Source organism: Bombus affinis, chromosome 5 (assembly GCF_024516045.1).
Source record: "Bombus affinis isolate iyBomAffi1 chromosome 5, iyBomAffi1.2, whole genome shotgun sequence".
Lineage (NCBI taxonomy): Eukaryota > Metazoa > Arthropoda > Insecta > Hymenoptera > Apidae > Bombus > Bombus affinis.
In genome coordinates this window covers 8,573,492-8,595,575 of record NC_066348.1, presented here as the reverse complement: position 1 = coordinate 8,595,575, position 22,084 = coordinate 8,573,492, and the positions used below count along the sequence as shown (strand labels likewise).

Sequence of the window (22,084 nt, the reverse complement as noted above, 5' to 3'; positions counted from 1 at the left end):
TTCGACAAGGGACTATGTGCTTCTTTTATATCTTTGATAAATCGACGATAAAAGAAAAGAGATCGAAATCGGAGCAGAAAGTTTCCTCGGTATTTTACAAAGAACCAGATTTAATTTACGATTTCAGTTAGGTTTTGAATTCATGGCAATACAAATTTTAGCGCGAAGAACCCCGTAACTTGAATAATTTCGACACTGTTTTGAGTAACATTTTCTTTCCTGAACACTACCCTTTTGTTGATCGGACGTGATAAATTGATAAGAAGACGATTAATAAGGAGTTTCTGGAACGTGGAAAAGAAAGTTTTCTCGCAATCTCGTAGGAAATAAAATTCGATACGGTTCACGGTTGAAATGGTTAAAAATTGTTGGTAAAAGAAGGCCGAGGTAGATGAGACTGGAATTTCCAAAATGAAAGTAGCTAAAATTTGATTCCAATACGGGTCATAGAGAATTTGAGGAAAGGTGAATTTCAAACTCTCGATAAGAATTTTTAATTAACTTCCAGCCTTTCTAATCCGATCTAATGTGATCAAATTTCGATATGAAAATTGATAGAAACGAAACAAATGAAAAAACGTGAAATTAAACGAAGTTTCCCGTACGTTTAAAAGAAAATGAAAAATGTCTCGATGGATAGGATCCAGCTACGTTTTTATTTTACTCGCGAGCACAATTTGCCAAAAGTCATCTTGCATTCCGCGAAACGAGCGTAACTTTATGACCTGGACCAGCCGATTACCGCGAAACTTTATCGTTTTAATCTCCAGGGATCAACCGCTAGTTCAAATAAGATTACCGTCTTATCTGACCGCGTTAACAGAAACGTGGATGACAATAATATATGTACCAGTTGCTACAACACCTTTCCGACTCGCGTAATAGACGAACGCGAAGATAAAAGAAGTTTAATGTCGGTGTGACTCATTTTTGGAATTAGTTAGGCAGCAGTCTTTAGATTGTGTGGGTATCGTAACTGTGCAAATTGCAAACTCACGCGAGGCGTATAACATTCGTAGAACGCTTTTCATTAATTCCCATGAAATACGGAAATACGCGATATTTATGTGTATCGAAAATTTCTAACAACATTGATAACACGTCTGATCAAGAATATTTTCATTTCTAAAAATTTGTGAATATTTTTAAATATTTCTCTGGACAATACAGGGCATTTACGAGGAGACGCGTTCAAATTTTCTCAAGCTATTCGCGAGACTGTCATTATAACAATATCATCGTGTGAAGTAACGTTGTTGTGTATCTTTGTTCCTTAGAACAAACAAAATTCTGATCGCAGAGAGACGACAAAACAAAGTTCCAAATCCTTGTTCTTGTTTAGCCCACGGGAAGATCGGTAACTTTCCACTTCAAAATACCGATAAAATATTTTCTAGAGAAGGAAAAAAGAAGAAAGAAAGAAAGAAAAATGAAAAATGACGAGAACACGGAAACGCGAATTTAATTTAAACCACAGAGGCACGAGCCTCTCGGTTTCTATCTCGTACAGTTACAACACACGAGTAGGGTAAAAAAACACGAGCTCCATTTTAAGCGACCACAAAACTGTTTTTCCGTCTCTTGCATGCTCGAAACGAGGAATCGTTGCCTTTCGACGTGGTTTAATCGCGAATTCTCGAGGATCGATGCGAGCTGTGTCACGGATACCGAAGAAGAGAAAGAAAGAGAGAGAGAGAAAGAGAGAGAGAGAGGAATGAACGATCCATGGATAAATCAGACAGCCGTGTTTTCTTTTCCGTGACGGAAGGTAAGCTCGTATCCCCAAAACGCTCGACTTCCACTTAATTTCCACTCGAACGAATATTTCTCGTTTCTCTGTTATGTACTCTGGATTTATTCAACCATATATCGTTATATCAGTGTACCGCTAACCGTGGAAATGTTTTGAAGAAACGAGAGATCGAAGGAAGCGAAGATATTGCTCGGACTCTAATAAGATCGTCTTTCAATTAGATACTTCTGTAATTATGAAATTAAAAATTGATAGCGAAGATAAATCAGCTTCGCGCGGATAGTTTCGGTTCTTGCAAATAAAAATGCGAGTGTGTAGATACAGAAAAATAGGAAGAAATTATTATTATACCACTGACGAGTTAATTTGTCTTCCTGGGTTAACAGATTAATTATTTTAACAAAAGAAGAAAAGAAAAAAAGGATAATTTCTAGACATATTTTAGACGGTAATTTATGGAAGCGATAAATGGAATTATAAGAATCCTTTTTTTTTTCTTTGTTTTATTATTGAATTCCTTTCGCATCTTTTTCACGTCCTTCTATATTAGAAATTTCGATTTGTCGATCGCTGTAACGCGGAACTGCTCGCTTTCGATCATTTCCATCGCGTTAGTCTCCCTCTCTCCTTCTCTGTATCTTACGATGAAACTACCAGCGCGTTTTCGGAGCTGGTGATTTTCTCTTATCGCGCGATCGACGGCGTAACGCGCCTTCACCGATTCCAATTCTAAAGAACGTAACCGCTCGCTTCCTCGTCTCTCGAGGCTTTCCTGGTTCCTCACCAGCTACCCATCCTGTTCTTCTCTCGTAACATCGAACGATCTCTTTTAACATTAACATCGATACGCTCAAGTTCGATAAGCAAATTATACCGGAACAGCTTAATTAAGATACCGCGTCTCGATAGAGCAAGAAGCGACACAAGTTGCAATTTGAAAAAGAAAGGACGACGAGAGTGAAGAAACCGTTGAATGCTGATGTCTCAATGGATACACCGCTCTTTTCCTCGCCTGTATTCCAGTCACGTTTCCTTCAAATTAATTGTTCAGCTTATGGCTTTTTTCCTCTATTCTTGCAATTATACCGTCCAATAAAGGAGTATGTACACAAAAACATCGTGCATTTTTTATTAAAAATCGCCAAGACCAAAGACACACAGCTAATTGGAACACGGTAAATCTAAAAATGAAACTTAAAACCGAGGAACAAAATCTTGCGAAAGACAAAATTAACCATTTAACCTATTTTACCTAGTACAGCTAAATTAATTACTTTTTTAATTACCACCTACGCAAATTAATGGGTGGAAACGCTGCAGCGTGTTCTTCGACGATCGATCGATTACGCTGTAGCCGTAACTATCGATGAAGACATCCGCAAAGACATCGTTATATGTGCTATGTGCTATGACACTGGCTGTGCTGTAAAACTGGCAAGATTTTCTCGCGAAAACATCAAAGCGTCGCGACGCGAGCAGCTCGGTGAGGATTACGAGGCACGAGCATCGTATCCGCCTTGGCGTTTTAACACACGTAAACATGTTCCAACGTATATAAACACATATGCAAGAGAAGCGTGTAACCGGCTATCTCGGCTGGCTGGCCGCCGGTTTCTCCCGCGCTAATTAGCAAAAGTTCGCCGTGCAATAAACGCGTCTAGTTTTACGTAACCCAGCTGGACAAACCTGGCGGATTGCGAGCGAGCGAGCGTACGATCTACGGAAATAAATGGCGATATAGCGTAGAGAAGAGGAAGAGAGACGAGTTACGTCTGCGTGTCTTGGTAAAGTTGCTACGACACAAGCGACGGGATAGAAATTGTGTCGAAACGAGAAATTTTTGTCCGGGGAATTTTTTCTTAACGTCTTTTTAATCCTCAAGATCGAACTTTTAACGAGCGTCGTTAATCGGTGAATTTGTTTTCTAATTCTTTCGTATAAATTTTAAAATTGATTTTCTACGCGGTGAAGATCCAAGGCAATTTTGGAGTTTCTCCGTTGTTTGTCAGTTTCAAGATTGTTTCTCTTTTTGTTCGAATTGTGCTGGTTCGAATTTCCAACAAAATTTTCAATAGAATTCTTAGTCGTTTGAATCCTAACGCTTACGTCTCGATGCAAACAAACGCGTGACTCGCAGAGTATGTACAAGCAATAGACACGAACCGAAGGGCTCAGGTTCACATTTTGTCACCTGGCGAACATTAAATCTCAAATTTGTAATTTTACCTCGTAAATTAGAAAAACGCAACGAAATATCCATTTATCCAAATTCAGGCACCCTATAAATCCTAGATATCCGTCTTTGCCAACCTTCGAGCCTTAAATTGCGAATTCCAGTTTTTTCATTCTGAAACGCTGCGGAAAAATCTCAACTATACAAATTCCAATGTTTCCAGCTTTCAATCCATCGAACGTTCAATCGTAGTAGAATCCGCCTTTCAAATCTGCGACTCTGCACAAAATTGCCAACTATACGAATGCAAATACTTTGCAAACTCCAAATTGCCAGACTCGTAGACCTCCGAATTGCCAATCTCCGACACTTTGAAATTCCAAAACTTCGAAATCCGTCTTCCAATTACCAAGCTTGCAACAGCGTTCAATCCATGCAAATGCAAATCTAAACACGAATACTCGAAAACTTGCGTGCGTGTGTCAGCGATGAACGTGACTCAAGCAACTTTCAGCAACCTCCATCTTTCTGCAGAGGATCGCGAGAGATAATTTTCGCGAGACCACGTAAAAGCACGGTTACTTTGGCGAATCGTCGAGTAGATAATATCCGCGAACAGCGAGCACAGCCTCTCTCTTCCTGAATCGGCGTGGCGCGTTGCCATGGGCTCTCGCTTTCCGGACAGCCTCACCTCTCCGTTCACTGACCATTTATGCTCGACTAATTTTACTGGAAACACACACACGAAACGCCTCTCGATCTAGAGGAACCGGTCAGAAGAGACCGCGAATCTCTTGCGACGCAGGTCGATTTCGAAAAGTTCTCGCTTTCGAAAATCGCGATTTGAATCGTTGCTCTCCCTCCTCCTCTTCTTCCTCTGTTATACTTGTTTGGTTGTAACGCAGACAATTTTCTGCATTTTCCGTGCAGAACGAATTATTAAGCGACGGGCCACGCGTAACGATTCGAGTTCACCCGCTTGGTAAACACGTTGTTGGCCGGTTCGATCGAAGATCGGTGAAAATTCCGTTTCGTAAGGAGCCTCTTTTCTGTTTCGAAAGGGGAGATCGGCTCTGATTATGAGCTGGTTCCTCGTGAACACTCGCTGAGATGTTGCTTTTTTTTCGTCCTTTTGATTTATTTCATTTTATTTTGTTCGCCTTCTTGGTTTCCTGTGAACACTTGCAGAGATATTGTCTTTCTTTCGTTTCTTTCTTTTTTTTATATATATATATATATTATTTTAGAAGGATTTTTAATGATTCATACTTCAGTGAATCTTAAGAAGGATATACGTACGTGTTCATAGATATATGTACATATATTATCGTTCATGATTGTTCGAACGATTTGGAAAGTCGATGCACGAATAATTAAAATTTCAGACACGTTCAGTCTTGTGAACATCTTGGTGAGATGTTTGTTTCTTTCATTGGCTTTCCTTATTTGTTTTGTTTACTTCTTTTGCTTGATTCTGAACACCTGGTGAGATGTTGTTCGTTCCGCTTCTTTCCTCTTCTGCCTTTATTCTATTTCATCCAATTTTCTACAATTTCTCGGTTTCTTGGTTGGCCTTTTCAATATCTTCTTTTATTTTATCTCAGCAGCATTTTTAATGATTCATACTTCATTGAATGCTAACAAGGATACGTTTTTATATGTGTATATTGTCGTTCATAATTATTCGAACGACTTCAAAAGTCGATGGATAATGCATGAATAATTGGGATTTAAGACACGTCCAATCTCGTGAACACTTGGTCGGATGGTTGCTTTCTTTCATTACCTTCTTTCATTTTATTTCGCTTTATTTCATTACGGTTTTTAACGATTCGTATTTCACCGAATCCTAAGAGCAACACGTTTATACACATCGATGCTCGTAATTATTCAAACGAACTAGACTCTAGTCTAGCTCTAATCGATAATACGATTCAAACAGTGTTCGTTGTGTTCCAACAAAGAATCTGATGTGCCGATAATAACAAGAAACCCTTAGTTTTATCACAGAATTGATATTCGAGACGAAATACGTTCAAAGTCTTTAACGTAAGATCGAAACAAGCGACCATGTGGCGCACCAGCAACAATTTCCTTCGTATTTTGCTCGAACTTTCTTATTAGAAAAATACAGTTCGGTCGAAAATGATTGGAATTTAATCGAACATCGACTTAAGAAGTTGCAATTTTCACGCCCACTTTCTGCATCTCCCACGGGAAACTATATCTTGAAAATGGTTGACTTATGGTTTCACGCGTTCAAACGCGACGATACCATCGTAAACGCAGGATGCAACCGAAAGAAGATAGGATAAAATATATCGACTAAAAAATCGTGGTTTTTGTTTAAAAATATACTGAGAAGAAAAAAAATATAATTTTCTAAATGATAACAATAACGACTAGGTATCATCGAGTAATCAGACGTAATAATAATATACAGGGAAGCCTGTTTATATGGAGCACAGGCGGTAATCACACAACAATCGCTCGATTGTTGAACTGAGGTTACTAAAAATAAAAAGAAAGTATCTGACTGGAATTATGAATCTGAGATTTATCTAATCAAATAGAGAGTCTTCCAAAGCGTTAAAATACTGGAAACTTTAAAATTAAACTAAAATGAGCACAGGTACTTAATGATATCTGGCTAAGAAAATTATTTTCTTCCTTTTGGTACATCTTTCCATAAGAACCATTTCCTTTTCATTTGTTAAGTTCGCATATTTTATCCTCTACTTTTTAACGTTAAACTATTCAATAATCGACGGTATGCATAGAGCTCCATCGTGGGATAAAATTGACGAAATGAGATTTCACGTTGGCTGCGATAAAACTGTCAATTGTTTTGAAATTATATCGCAGCACATTTGAAATTATATTCCCAAATGCCAAATCTCAGCGTTGGACAAATGGAACACATGGGTGGAACTTTGGACAGACAGGCGAACAGAAAATTAAAGCAAATAAAAAGCGATTAACGATGAAAAAGAAAGGAAACGGCGGAAAAGAAATAGAAAAGAAAGGAAGGAAAACGGGGAAAAAATATGGTTCGGTGTCGGATCGTTAGAGCGAGCGGTCCGGACAATGATAATTAAAAGTAATTAAGAACCGTGAAATGAATTTCGCAACCGCACTATTGCGGAAAGAAAGATAGTTACGAGGCGATCGAGCTATCTCCGGCTGTTTCCTCCTTTTCACGAGATACACGGCTTCGTTCCGTCGCTTTTATCGGAAGCATTTCGGCCCCAGCCCAGACAAATAAATAATCCACGCTCGTTCAATAATTCATGTTGCCTGTTAACGTGTATGAAGAACAGGACGATCGTCTGTGAGCCACCATCCGATCGTTTTTCGGTCTTCATCCACGTTGCGTGTCACATCATTTATTTGATGAGTAACGAGCTGCTTTCAAAACTCGATTTTTCTCCGTCTTTCACGGCTGCTTATCCCTCGATGTGAATTTTATTCGGATGTTGCGTTGCGTCCGACAATCGAGGAATGTGAGCTTCGTATGATTTGTGAACTCTGTTTTTCTGCTTCGAGGTAGAAGATGTGGAAGCGAGTTTTGTTCTTCTTCTGCTTTCGGTTAACTTCGTGTAAATCATCTCGAGAGAGAGAGAGAGAGAGAGAGAGAGAGAGAGAGAGAGATTTGACGAAATCGAAGGAACTGGAGAGAAGGTTGAAGAGGATTTGCGTAAGAGATCGTGAGAAGTTGAAGGTTTTAAAAGATCATTTTAAAAGACATTTGGAAATCGTAAGGGACGAGAAAAATGTTTAAAAAGATCTGGGAACGCCTAGAAGTAGAATAAAAATAGCAGAAATCATTTAAAGGATAAATTGAATTCTAAGAAATCCTGGAAAGTCCAACAAAATCCTGGGAAATGATAAAACAATTTATTGAATTGTAGAAAATTCTATTAGGTTGTCCGGAAAGTTTCTTTCGTTTTATTAGGAAATAATAGACGCACAACGTTTTTTGTTTTATGTTATTTTCACGTTTGCATAAAGGTACACTGTTGTAAAAAACACGTTTATGAAAGAAAGATATTTTCGGACAGCCTGATAGAAACTCTAGAAACGCCTAAGAGGATCACAGAAAATTCCTCGAAATCTAAACAATCGGTAACAATCATCTCGATTAGAAAATTTCGAAATCCTAGTGAATTATACAAATTTTCCCAGAATCCAAGAAATTGTTAAAATGTCGTTTAAAAAATATTAAGTCTCGACGATCCCTTGACAAAGTTTCCTTAGAATCCTTCGATAAGGACTTCGCTAATTAATAAAAATAAAAAAAAAAAAAAAAAGTAAAGACCAATGAAAGCTGGACGTTCGAGTTGATTCGCTGACTTCCTATTTGTGGTTCGACGATAAATTGATTTAATGAACTATATCTTCCTGTTGGAGTGGCCAGATATGAATAAAGAGGAGCAAAAACCGCTGGTAGTATCGTTGGTATCGAATTCGCAATCTCCACTTCCCTGTTTTTCATTCCAGTTGCACTTTCACCGATTTCATCTTGGCGAACTTTACATCAAGCTTGACGCAGATTCACTGATAACGATCACTAGACGCATTATACCGATGTTGAGCAAAGTTTAAAGAAAAAATTGCGTGATGCCAAGCCAGTGAATACGAATGGATGCAATTAACATCTGGAATATTTACATGTGCTGGCTCCTTGATACATTTCAGTGAATGTCTAATTGAAACTTGAAAAAAAGAAAAAAAAAGAAAAAGGAAAGAAATGTACGGTAGTGCTGACTAATTGCGATTAAATTGAGAATAACAGAATTTTCAGTTGTTAACATTGTAGAAATAAAATATAGGATAAAGTGGTAAAGTAACGATTGGATTTTATTTTATTGTTAAGTCGAGGGAAGGGGCAGAATTTAGCGCAGAAGTAAAATCCGGAATAAAATAATCCAATTTTACGGCTGTTCATTAAAATTATTACTCGACTTTAGATCGTTGTTAATTGAATGTAAAATAACCAGATAATTGTGTAAACGATGTAAGAGACAAAGAAGAAATATTCTGCTCATTTTTTTATTGAAAAAATAAAAATTGTTAGATATAGTCACGGACTTGGACGATACAGAAAAATGACGAAAACATAATTGAAGAGATAAATTGAAGAGTTAAGTATCTAATAAAAACACGAGATTCGTGATATTTAAAGATCATATAGATATACATGTGTATTTGCTAGAAAAGAAATATTTAAGCTACACAATTTGCAATAAACATTCAGCTCCAAAATGGAAAATTTATTCTTTGTGAATTTTTTTTCATTGCAAATATATCGTTCGGACAAATAAATAAGCTCTGTCTGTGGTTTAACCTGCTTAACTTTCGTCCCATGGACGAATAAACGGAATTGAACTTCCACTATAAGAAAAATGAAGAAATTTGAACTAACGAAATATTATTCGGTATTTCTTCATGCTTAAAATAGATTGTACGGATATAGCGTATATCGTAGATATTTGTTCACATATTTTGACATATATCAGATAGACGAAACTTTCTGATTCACCAGAATCATCAGGTGGATCCGATGGAAAATACGATAACGCATGGAAAGCGTACGGAAAATCAGGTTCAGCAGACGCTATAAGGAAGCGATATTTCTTTCGTAGCTATTTTTAATGGAAACTGAAAAAGCTTACGTAATGATTCGTTACAGAAGAAGAACAAGGAGCTGTTCATCGCGATGGTTTTTACTACGCGGACTTTGTCGGTGAAACTTCCTTCGGATTCGGAAGAAAAGAAAGTTCCTCATCCAGATACGGACGCGATATTAAGCTAATCATTTATATTAGAAGAAAAAAAAAAAAAAAAAAGAAAAGGTGGGATTCGGAAATAGATAAGAATAGAAAAATCATTTCCTATTTCATCGCGATTTTTATCTATTTCTCATCCAGGTTATTCAGGATATCGTATCGTTCGTTTGATTAAGATTTATTTTTGATGAACCTCTAACGAGATACTTCTTTTATTCATTTGGTATTTTATTTGATTTGATTTTCGTTTGAAGATTTCGATTAATACGAAATTGTTGAACTTTCGAAACATCGTATCGCATCATCCTCTTAAGAAAAGAAATAAAGTTAATAAAAATTCGTCTCAACTCCAGCAAGATTTACACACATTTTTCAATCTAATAGAACATTTCTTATCCATCAATTATTAAAAATCTTTTAACGAGCATCGACTCATCCTCTCCGATTTTACCAAACTTTATCTCAACCCTATAACGCGAACAAAATTTTTAACTTAGAAATGTTCCACATCGACGTTGAATTTGTCAAAGAACGTGTCTTCTCAATGTTATTCGTATGCTTCAGAAAAGAAATAAAATTAGCAAAAGTTCTATCCAATTTCACGAAGATTCGCATACGTATCTTCAAATCTATGATACGATATTTCTCATATATGTGCTTTTTAACTTCAAAATGTTCCACATCGACGTTGAATTTGTCAAAGAACGTGTCTTCTCAATGTTATTCGTATGCTTCAGAAAAGCATATATGTGCTCTATATCTATTCTCATATATGTGCTTTATTTAAAATCTTCAACGAGCCTGCATTCAATTTTACCAAGATTTATTGAAATAAATCTTGGTAAACCTTACAATGCAAACGACATTTCTTATTTAAAAATGTTTAATATAGACGTTGAGTAATTCCCTTCATAAATTCTCTTCAATTTTACTGTCATTTACTTTCCAGTCCGCAATGATACGTCTTATTCAACGACTTGAACAAGCCGTGAATTTTTGTTCGCTTTTGCCGTAACATTTAAGTAACCGGAAACATTCGACAATTTGTATTCGTAAAGGTATCAATTAGCGTTTTTAAGGACGATGATCGGAGGTCGAGGAATGAGCACGTTCAAAATCCTACCTGCACCAGCTGCTACATTCCAATAACAACAGATACTTGATCACGAGGATTTTGAACAGGTTTTGGCAAGCGACATTTAACACGGGTCAGGAACCACATCGTGCATTCTGCTCGATCGTGTTCAATGATTAATTGGCGAAGAAACACATGTCGAGTGTATTGACGTCGTTCGAAGAACGCTGATCTCAATTTCAATCGTGCACACGTATCCAAACGTGTTTTTACTGTTTTCCACACGTTTGGAAAATATTTAACGTATGTTGTAATACAATTTTCTGATCGCTGCAACTCGTGAAAATAATTTCTGCAATTTCCATCTTTTTCTTTACTTTCCAGTGGTTTCTTGTGTAACGCAAAGATCGTCTTTCAGTTTAACGGCGACAGTTTTGCATTCTGTGACGACAGAAAATTAATTGCGGATAATAAACAAGAATTCCACGGAAATTGAGCAACCTTCCGATCGAAATAGGAAACTTTCTGCTCTATAAAAATTGCACCGTGGTAAATTTCGTCAGGACGATACAACGACGCGATGGAATCTTCAAAGAACCTTCCTTTTTACAAAAATTCTCACGTTGAAAATATCGTCGCGAGGTGGTGAACTTTGCAAATGTTTTGTTCCTTCTGTTTAGAAAATAAAATTAACTACGTTTTCTGTTTTCTTTTTTTTTTTTTAGCAGAAAACGACTCCGACACATCGTATCGTGGGCAACGTTGCGAATTTCGTCGTGGGACTGTAAGATTTTTTAAATGCGACGACGTTTCTCGAGAAGAAAAATAGGCCGAAAAAATCTATTACAAGATGAGCACGTTATGTGAAGAGAAAATGAAACTGGCGTGTTTCGTAAGAGTGCACAGCCGGGGTTACGATGCGACATGTTCATCTTGGAAGAAAACTAGAGCTATTAAACGAGTCTTGCTACACCCAACGCCATAAATCCCATAAAGCTTCCGTCTAGCTGAACGTTATAGCGTCCGCTATTTCTTTCGTCCAGTTGGACATCCAGTTTTAGGTGGAAACGCCATTCGACTATAAAGAAACTTCATAGCCATGGGATCTTGTTGATGACACCGTGAAAATGTCTGATCACAGCAGCAGATACGACCAGTATCCGCGGTTACGTGACTACTGGTACTGGCCTGTGAGAGGTGTTCGTATTCAAAACGCGCCTCAACGCTCCCTCTGCGCTTCAGTTTCCATTCTCTATCGTTAATCCGAGCGACATTTCAACCAAATTTCCAATTCGTTAACCTTCTGCCTCGAAACGTGGGAATAAACATCGGTCAAAATCAATTTTTGCCACGCGTGCATTTTAACTTTACGATCTAAAGATATTGGCTTGGCAACTAAATGATTACGGATTTGTCAATGCCACCTAATGACAAAATCCGCAATCACTTAGTTTCCAAGCAAATAGATGAAAGAGATTTTATGTAACTTTGTAAGGAGAAGAAAACGTATTATTTTGATTTCGTTAGTCGAATCTCTCAATTTTTCCAGATATGAACATTATTTTTTTTTCGATTAGATCGATTAAATTATTCAATTAAAAAGAATCGTTTTCTTTTAAATTGAGAAACGTCGTTGTTTCATTCTTAGGAAATTAACAGGAGAAGATTCTGCGACGTTTTACAAAGGAAGCAGATATTGTTTAGATATTTTATAGATAGGCTATAGGTGTGTGTAATGGATAAATCAGTTCGCGTCGATGTATGTGTACGCGTGTGCACGAGTATTATCTTTAACTGTTACCTGTTTCGACTTCCACAATTACGTATCGGATTAGGCGTGGTCTGGGTGTGCTTTGTCCGCTGCATCAGTCACTTTCGATCGAGTAAAGTGCGTCTTTGAATCTGCATTCTCGTCGTTGAATTATTTCTTAATTTATAATTATTATTTATAAATTATTTTTCGTTAGTAAAAATACGCGCCAGAGGTAAACAAAAATTGGTAGCGTTTACGGTGGTGTTATTATGACGTGAATGAACGGACCGTTAGGAAGAAGGTCGAAAGGTTTGAAGGTTTAGGTTCAAAGAGGTTTCAACTTGCGCGATGGAAAACGAAGTGACGATCAATGTGACTTTTGAAAATGCGAAACTGCGAATTCAATCGAAGAAAATCCGAGATACGCGGCAAGCTGACTTGCCAATATCGCATAAATACTTTGCTTTATTTTATTTCACAGGATTTATTATCTCAGCGTGGAATGAAATTGCGACAGGGTCGTTTCATCTTCGTTTAATTTATTTTTATTTTCATTTCATTTCCGATAGGAATTCCATTAAATCGACGGGACACACGTCGCACTGGTGAATTATTCTTTGAATTTCGCACGGTTCTTTGTATCTTTTCAATCGTGGATCGTAATTTAGTCGCGTGTAAGTTGATATTTTTGAATTGGAAGTCGGCACAGAAAAATCTGCGAGACAACAGGTCAAGGTATTGAGTGACGTTTATGCAAAACACGTTGTTGACACAAACGAGACGAACTACATTGCGATAGGGTCGTAATCGTGATACGGCAAAAGAACGAGACTAAGATGGTGAATCGTGTGGCACGCGTAATCTCTGTAACGCTACACTTCTCTATTATCTGCACACTACCTGCGTTTTATCCGCGTTACATCCTGTATATATGTTATTACATTCGTACGAAGTATGTGTACACAGGATGTTCGTGATACATCCGCGTTGGAAACAACCGTGCGATTTAAAGAATCGAGTTCTCCTCCGGCGTTCAGAATGAAATAAAACTATTACCTGATCGTCCAATTCGCAGACAGTTTACTTCGACTTTGTGCTGTAATTTCGTTTCAATCGAAATTTAGATAAAAATCATTTATCGAATTAAGGTAGGATCGGTTGCTCTGTGACAATACGTTGCATGGTATTATAAAATTGGATTGATTAACGAGGAACAGGACTCAAGAAGAATATCACGCAAGGGTTGTCAAAATGATATTTAAAGTATAATAAATTCGAGCGAAGATTTAAATATAAAGCAGTTCTCGACGCGTATCTCAAATACGTACAACTTTTCTTAATAAAACTGCTTAAAATTACGATCCAGAAGAATGAAACGCGAATATCATTGATGATACGCGAATGTACATTGGAAGAAGTTGCTTTATACTCGCTATATTCGTACGTGAGATTAATTCTATTAGTATTTCGTATCACACAAGATTATCTAAAAAACATCTAATTTTCCAATTTAGATATATTACGTATATTATATTATTACATATATATTAGGTTGTCCGAAAAGTTTCTTTCGTTTTATAAGGAAATAATAGACGCACAATGTCTTTTGTTGTATATTAGTTTATTCAATTATGAACAAACATAATAATAGAAAATTCAATAATTAAAATAATATAAAACAGAAACTATTGTTAATCTATTATCGCCTTGTGAGGCGAAAGAAACTTTTCGGACAACCTAATACTATAAAAATATATTACGCAAAAATTGAGCAAAATCCTATTTTCTATACTGAAGAATAAGAATAAGCCTATTCTTATATAACAACTTATAATAAATTTCAAACAGTTTCTCCATACTTGTGGAATCTATATCAGAATAAGATTAAAAGTATTCGATTTTCGATCTAATCAAATAAGATAAAAGAAACGAAGAATTCTTTGTTTTGAAATAAAACTTCGTGAAACTACGTTTCCTATCCAGAACAGTAGAGCGCGCGAATCTTTTATTTACGAATTATCTTATAATGCAATATCTCCTGATACAGAGAATTACGACTGATCACTGCGACGACCACACCAACTGCTCGTTCAGCAGCGTTATTTTTATTCTCTTCCTGCAACAATCTCGTTCAGTGAGATCAGCAGTCTCGAAGACATCCTATACACGAGCGAGCAGATCGAGCGATAAGACGAACAATCGCGAGATGGGACACCTCGTATCCTTTTGTCGCTAACACCACGATGTACGTATCTTTCGCAAGAACAACGTGTCTATATTGTTTCGATGTGTTATCATTTAACACGGCGGTACACGCGTGCACACATCATCGCCAGGTACACACAGTGTGACACGTTGCCACGTGCTGAAATACTCAGCTGTTGAGTCTGCATACGCGTATATCCGATTCCTCTTGCACTTAGCCTTCTGTTCTTTGTTTTCGTCTTTTTCTTTCTCACTTCCCTGTCTTCTCTAATCTACCACGTACGAGACTTTGGCGTAGGTTTACAAAACTTCTTCGATCGATATGCACCTCGTGGTACTTTTCAAGATTATTATATCCTTTTCTTCCTGTCAATTTCCCATAGTTTCTTGGGTTTTCTTTGACTTTGGTTATTTCTCTTCCTTTTTTTTTTTTTTTTTTTTTTGTTGGCTTTGTTACTGGTAGTTGTTAAAAACTAAGAATATGTTTGATGATGATTACTCGTCACTTAACGCGTTTAATTTCGTTGTTATTATACAGTAGGCATATGCAATTGATTCAATGAATTTTCGGTGTCGAATACTATTGAAGTGTTAGGTTGTCCGAAAAGTGTCTTTCTTTTACAGACACGTCTTTTGCAACGATGCATCTTTGCATAAAAGTGAAACCTAATCTGTCGAACGTTGTGATCTTTATTTTGATAGAACAAAATGGATAGAATAATATAAAACAGAAAGTGTTGTGCATCCATTGTTTCCTTATAAAACGAAAGAAACTTTTCGGACGACCTAATATATATCTGGTATACTATTAATCTGATAGTTGTGATCGAAGGAAAAGGAAAGGGGGAGAAGAAAATTATAACGAAAAGCCACGTTCAGAGCAAAAATTGGTCAAATTTCTTTAATTTCTCACTTTACTCGACTTTCCTTTCGACGGAGGAAGAAAGGAAAAGCGAAGAAAATGACCGAGCGCTGCATTTCTTCTAAAATTGACTCAACACAAATATTTTCCGATCCAACCCGATTTTCCCTAATCTTTCTTTGCACTCGATTTTCCTAAAAATATACAGACAACAGTATACAGCTAAAGGAGAGAAAACGAGATATAATCGTGGAACATGGTATTTACCAAAGAAGAATCATTGGATCTTGTGCAAACTATATGCAAACTGAAATTCACAGCGGTGTATACTTGTAAAAATTTGAAAATTCTTGTAAATATCATCCCATCGGTTTCGTAATTGACAAAGTTCCGACTAGAATACGGATATTTATGCAAATTCATATTTTCATGCCGACAATGTTACTTTTATAAACGCGATGAAATAAATGAAATCCGATGAGACAGTCGCCCTACTTGTTAGACATTATAAGTATTACACTATGATTGTTTTACATATTTTTGCATATCATGTACATTACGTGTATTTCCATAGCTTCGAATTTCCCACGAATATGAAAATTCACAGTCTAATCGTAATTTCCTTTATTTTTCATCTACGTTCGTGAATTCAAGAAACGTAATTGATTTGTTACAATAGCAAAGCGCGGCGTACGTTATTGTATTTTATGAAAAATGACGACGCACCGATCATCATCGTCATGAGTCTCTAATGAGTCTTTGTACGACAACGAAACGCATTGTTTTACGAAAAGCGGCAATCGACTGATTTCGACCATTACAAATCTTCCATGTAATTAACCCCTTAACCTACGATCTACGTTCGAGAATTTTGGCCCGAAAACGTAAACAAGCTCGCGTAGCCTTCGAGCCATTCGCACGACTTGTGTAGTACGTACTACGGGCTGTGCCCGTAGTTTTAGGTTAAGGTGTTAAACATTTCGTAAGGATACGCAGATTACATCGTCCTATGAAAAATAGCAATGGACTGGCATACACCGTTACAAGTCTGAGATGTAACTAAACTTCTCTAACGAAACACAGATTAACATTACTTTACCAGAAAGTATCAACTAGCATTCGGCGTCATAAATCTCAAACGCGATTAAATTTCTGTAATAACAAAACGCGGGCCATCGTTCTACGAAACACACCAATGGTCTTCTGACTTGGCAGTCTCAAAGTAAAGATAATTAAACCTGTCTAACAAAAGCACAGATTAACATCGCATTTTGTACAAAATAACAGTGATGGACTTGACCAACGTCGTTACGAATTTCAACCCTGCCTGTAGAAGAAACACAATGGAAAAATAGAAGAAACAACGTTTCTTGCGATCCTTTGAAGTTCCACGAGCGTCCAGCGGTATCTGCGCGTGTAACGGGACGCTTTTACACAATAGTAGTACGTTGTTGCTCGTGTAGAGGAGAGGAGGTGAAAACAGCGAGGAACAGGAGGGGTCAGAGGGTTAGGAAAAGCCGATTCAGAATCACCGAGCACGTTGTTAATGTAGATTGGCCGATTGCGGGGTCGATGAATCACGTGGTTTCCGGGCTGCGTGTCCGCACGCATATCGAGGCACGCGTTGACAGAACGCGGCTCTCGTGACTCATGTTTTGCTCAGGATCCTGAATCTTCCTTGCATTCTGGCCAGCTGCGATTTGCATAAACAATCTCGGGACAATATTTGTCTACCGTTGTTTTCTTCTTTTCGAACGGTCCGTCGTTAGGGCAACGATCACCCTCGTTTCATTCGCGATATTTTCTTCACGAATTTGCTTCACGATTATACAAGAGATTGAAAGATTCGATGAAATGCTCGGAGAACGTGTTTATCTTGTAACATATAGTCGTATAGTTTATTTACTACTGTATTAAATATTATTCATCGAACACAATGCAACAGTATTATGTTAGATAGGAAAGTGTTCCATTTATAGAGATACACTTCGACCACGAATTTTCATTATATTCAACAGATATCTATAGATATGTTTTATATGTAACTCGTGCAACGCAGTCGTTTATAGACGAGAGAAATTCCATTTTTCCGTAGCGAGGGAAATTCAAGAAATTCTCTCATAGTGCAACCCAATTCCTTGGAAATAATTCCCAAAAATTCTGCGACTATTCCAACGAATAAAAGAGGAAACGGGAATCGTTTAGAAAGTCGATTGTTAAATACTCCTCGCTCTAAAAGGACTCAAAATATTTCCAAGTTATACTTCGACTTATTCTCCGTATTAAGTTATTTATCCGAATTATATTTAGAATTATCTCGTAAATAATAAAAAAAATGTCACACTGGACAAACCTTTGGATTGGAGGACTAAACGAGCGATACATCGATAATCCAGAGAAACGTGTCAAGGGTCGGTGGAAGGACTTTGGTCACTTTGGACGCTGGTAGGAAATTGTTTCCGAGTGTCAGGATATCTGGAATCGACCGATGCCGTTATAAACGTGGAGGAAAAGCTACGAGCAAGAAGATTGTCGATTGATAATGTTGCTCGCGCGCGTAGTTATCAGCATCAAGTACGAGCGTCTTCGTAAACGATAAACAGAAATGGCTACAGTATAAACACGATGCGCCTTGGATACATAGTTTGATATTTAATTTTTTATTTCCTCCGCCACTCTTCCCCGCTTCATCAATGAACTGCCGCGTGAAACGATCATCGATAAAAATGTGCTCGAGAAATGAAACGAGTATCGAACGCGTGACTCGATAGAGCAGAACACGTATTTCGTTTCTAATTTTTTCGAAAAGTCAATAGAGAAGTTACGAGATTGTTTGATTTCGATTTATCTGATCGATTCAATGGAATTTTAACCGGGAAGGAAAATCGTACGCCTCGTACGGTAGATCGCGCATATATTCAAATTAAAAACAAATATTGTCTCTTTTGGATCGTTATCGAGAAATATTCTAATCGAATATAATCGAAGTTCGAAGTCGATTCAATTCTCTGCTCTACATATTAATTTTCTCTTTATCGATTAATTTCGTAGGAAATAATAAAACGAAGAATTTGTATCGTAGAATGATTAAATGTTACGGTTTCTTTAAGCTATATGGTTTTCGAACAATGAATTTTTGAAAATGACGATCCTCTCGCGATTAAAGGGCTAACCAGATCGAACACTTGCGAAATTTTGTATCGATAGAATCTGCGACGGACTTTAGACTCGACGGATTTATTTGCCGGTGATGGTTTTCGATCGATCTTTGAGCAAACTGTGGCGAACCTTGGCAATGATAGACCTTCTCGAACGTTATCTTTACTTGGGAACGTGTTGAGAAGACGCAGATAATAATTCAAAGCGCCGACTATGCGTTGAGATTTCAAAATGTGTACTTGTGTTGCATGATCCGGGCATTAATTCATATTCATAATCATATTCGATGCATTCATATTTAATTCATATCCAATTGATATTCAATTCATAGTCATGATCATGTTCAATGGGTTTCCGAGCAGAAATTTCCAATTCATCGGTCGATCGTATTTCAGATACAAGTATCATCTAAGTATGCAGAATAAGGTGTAAACGAATAATGAATACGTAGTGGACAGGACGCGCGACATAACGAAACGATACTGATTCTTAACGAAACCCCAAACATTTTTTACAATCTGTCACATAGATACTACGTATGTATAACGTGTATACTAACACACGCGTATCAACACGATACAATGGCCGTTGTTATTATTATCTTCGCTATCGATATCACGCGACGAATCAATCCTAACGTAATTACGTAATTCATTAACACAATGATCCAACAGCACAATTACAGTGACGTTTAGCATATAATAAGATAAACACGTTATTCCTGACATAGCAATCTGAATAGCTACATACGTACACTGGCAATAACGTCGAAACAAAATAAATTTAACCCGTGAACGCACGACCAACCGATCATATTCTGCACCGATAAACACGCATCACGTTTTCCTATTTCTCTAGAGGCACTTGCTTTCTTTCGGCTTGCACCCGCGCTTTGCTTCTTATCGAACTATAAAAGCGCAAGATCGGAGTTACGGACAATATATCGTTACATAGGCGAGAAACGATCGCGTTGAAAATAAGATCGTGAATTTTTCGACGCTTATAGGAGATTGTACGTGAAGTGGTTAGCAGTGTAAATAAAATAGAAAGGAGGAAAAACAGGGACAAATCGTGGGAGAATTTTTTCGAAGGAGGACAAAAATGAGACTCAGAATGAACGTCACTCACCCATGGTATCTTCGGTCGTCTCGCGAAGCTAACCTTTCCACCAGGTAACGAGGAAGAATCTCCGACGCCTCATACAACCGATCGTTCTCTGTTTGCCAATCGAATCAGCGGATCGATCGATTGCGCAGTTACTCGAACGGAATCGGCTCGCGTCTCTGCAACCAAAACAATTCCAACTGTGTCTCGCTGTCCTACTAATTCAGGTACTGAGACGGTAAACTGTATAAATACCATTGTAAATATCGTTTCATAGTGGGAGTCGTTAATAACTCAATTTCGTGGTTCATGTGAAATGAGTAAATTAAAAAAAGAAAAAAGAAGAAGAGAGATAAAAGAGATGTAAATGGCAGGAAAGAAAAATTTCAATACTATTAAACAACACGCGTCTGTTTATTAATCGAAAGAATCGGATTTTACTCGGTAGTTTTATAGATTTAAAGAGAAGATATTGAATTATTTAAATCGAGGACTATTGACACTGTGTTATCTTCTCTTATTAAAATACAAACTCATTTTTATCATTTTCTCTGCATTATTATTATACTATTATATATCTGATAATATTATTAATATATATTTTATTACTCCTATGGAAATAAATATATCGTTATACTACACTGTTGTTTCGAAATTAATTATTAACATGATATAACGTAAATGTATTTCTATTGTTAAATATTCTTAAATATATTAGATTGTCCGGTTGTTAAAAGACACGAAACCTAATCTTTAATTTGATAGAACAAAATAGATAAAATGATATAAAACAGAAAATGTCATGCATCCACTATTTCCTTATGAAACCAAAGGAACTTTTCGGACGACCTAATATATCACAGTGTGATCCACAAGTTATCAATAATTTCTACTATTCACGGAGCAGCCGATTCCAATAAATAAATTATCATGATATTCACGCGTCAAGAAATTAATAACAAATTACGTATATCCATAATAAAAAAAATTACCCTAAGTAACATTAATCACTACTTTGCGCAAACAAAATAATTCCTAATCTTCCTTGTACTTACGTCGTTTACCCTTTCGACGTTATGTCCTCACTCGCGGCAACGATTATCATCCACGCGTGTTTACTCTCGCGTTTACCAAAAATGCAACAGTACCATGTACAAACAACGGTATTAAGGGTTGGAAAGAGGAAACGATCGGAAGACAGTAGGAAAAAGAAGAAGGAATAACTGCATAAACGAACTGTCGCTAGTATTTCACCGTTATGTCAGACGCGAGAGAACGAGCAACATTCCTGGACCGTGTCCAGAAGCGATCTGAATTCCTCAGCAGAGAATTCCAACGAGACTGTCATTCGAGGGTCTCAAGGTGAACATACGGTGGATCGGCGATCTGCGTTTCGCGTATGAATGAATACCGGTCGATCCCCACGCTGTAGCTTCGCGGAATCACCCTTCGCTCGTGCTCCAGTTAACGATCGGGGGGACGGCCGATTCTTCCTTTGCTCACAAGAAGGGACGACCCTCTTTTTTAGCGTTTCGCATGCAGGATATGCGTATTCAAACGCAACGGATTTTTCCAACGATCCTCTGTTTAACGCGTACTTCGACGATTGGTGAAAGTTCGGCTGGCTGCGGTTGTGGCAGTGTTCGAGTTGCGCGAACATCGTTGCGGAGTAGAACTGGTGTTCGCGGAACACGATGGAGGAAAGATAGAAGAGGTGCGTGAGAATGTTGAGAAGATACGAATTTAAGGGGAAACGTAGCGGAATTTCGCGGGAAGGGTAAGAAGAAATTTTTATACGAAAAATCACGTGACGCGCGCGCGACTTTGGCTGGCAGCGGTTACGACGGTGGTCGAAATCGCGTTGCAGAGTAAAGGCGTAAGGCGTTCGCGGAGCATCGAGGAAAGATAAAGATATGGCAGAATGTTTAAGCCATGTTTGAACACGAACGTTTCAACGTGGATTTAAAGGAGAACGTAAAAGAATTCGGCGGGAGGAATGCGTAAAGAATCATGTTACGTACGCGTGACTTTGGCTGGCAGCGATTATCATAGGGTACATGTCGGACAAAAATTATGGGAAAATATGGCAGGTGCTTGTTTGCGGAATATGTATCGAAAAAAAATAGAGGTTTGACAGAATGTTAAAAAGGTAGACGAGAACACGACAGAATTCCACGGAAAGAATAACAAAGTTTTGCATAAAAGATCGTG

At 37.5% G+C, this 22,084-nt stretch overlaps 1 protein-coding gene across 1 annotated transcript in view; it reads right to left on the bottom strand.

The window, feature by feature from the left end:
- Positions 1 to 21,406, bottom strand: part of LOC126916061 (ras-responsive element-binding protein 1) — a 108,938-nt gene extending 87,532 nt beyond the window's left edge. Inside the window, exons 1-2 of the mRNA XM_050721400.1 lie at positions 20,929 to 21,406; positions 19,898 to 20,052 (exon numbers count right to left, since the gene is read on the bottom strand). Coding sequence (XP_050577357.1) covers positions 19,898 to 19,901 — 4 coding nt within the window. The 5' untranslated portion in view covers positions 19,902 to 20,052; positions 20,929 to 21,406. The remainder of the gene's footprint in view (positions 1 to 19,897; positions 20,053 to 20,928) is intronic.
- Between the last annotated feature and the right edge of the window lie 678 nt (positions 21,407 to 22,084).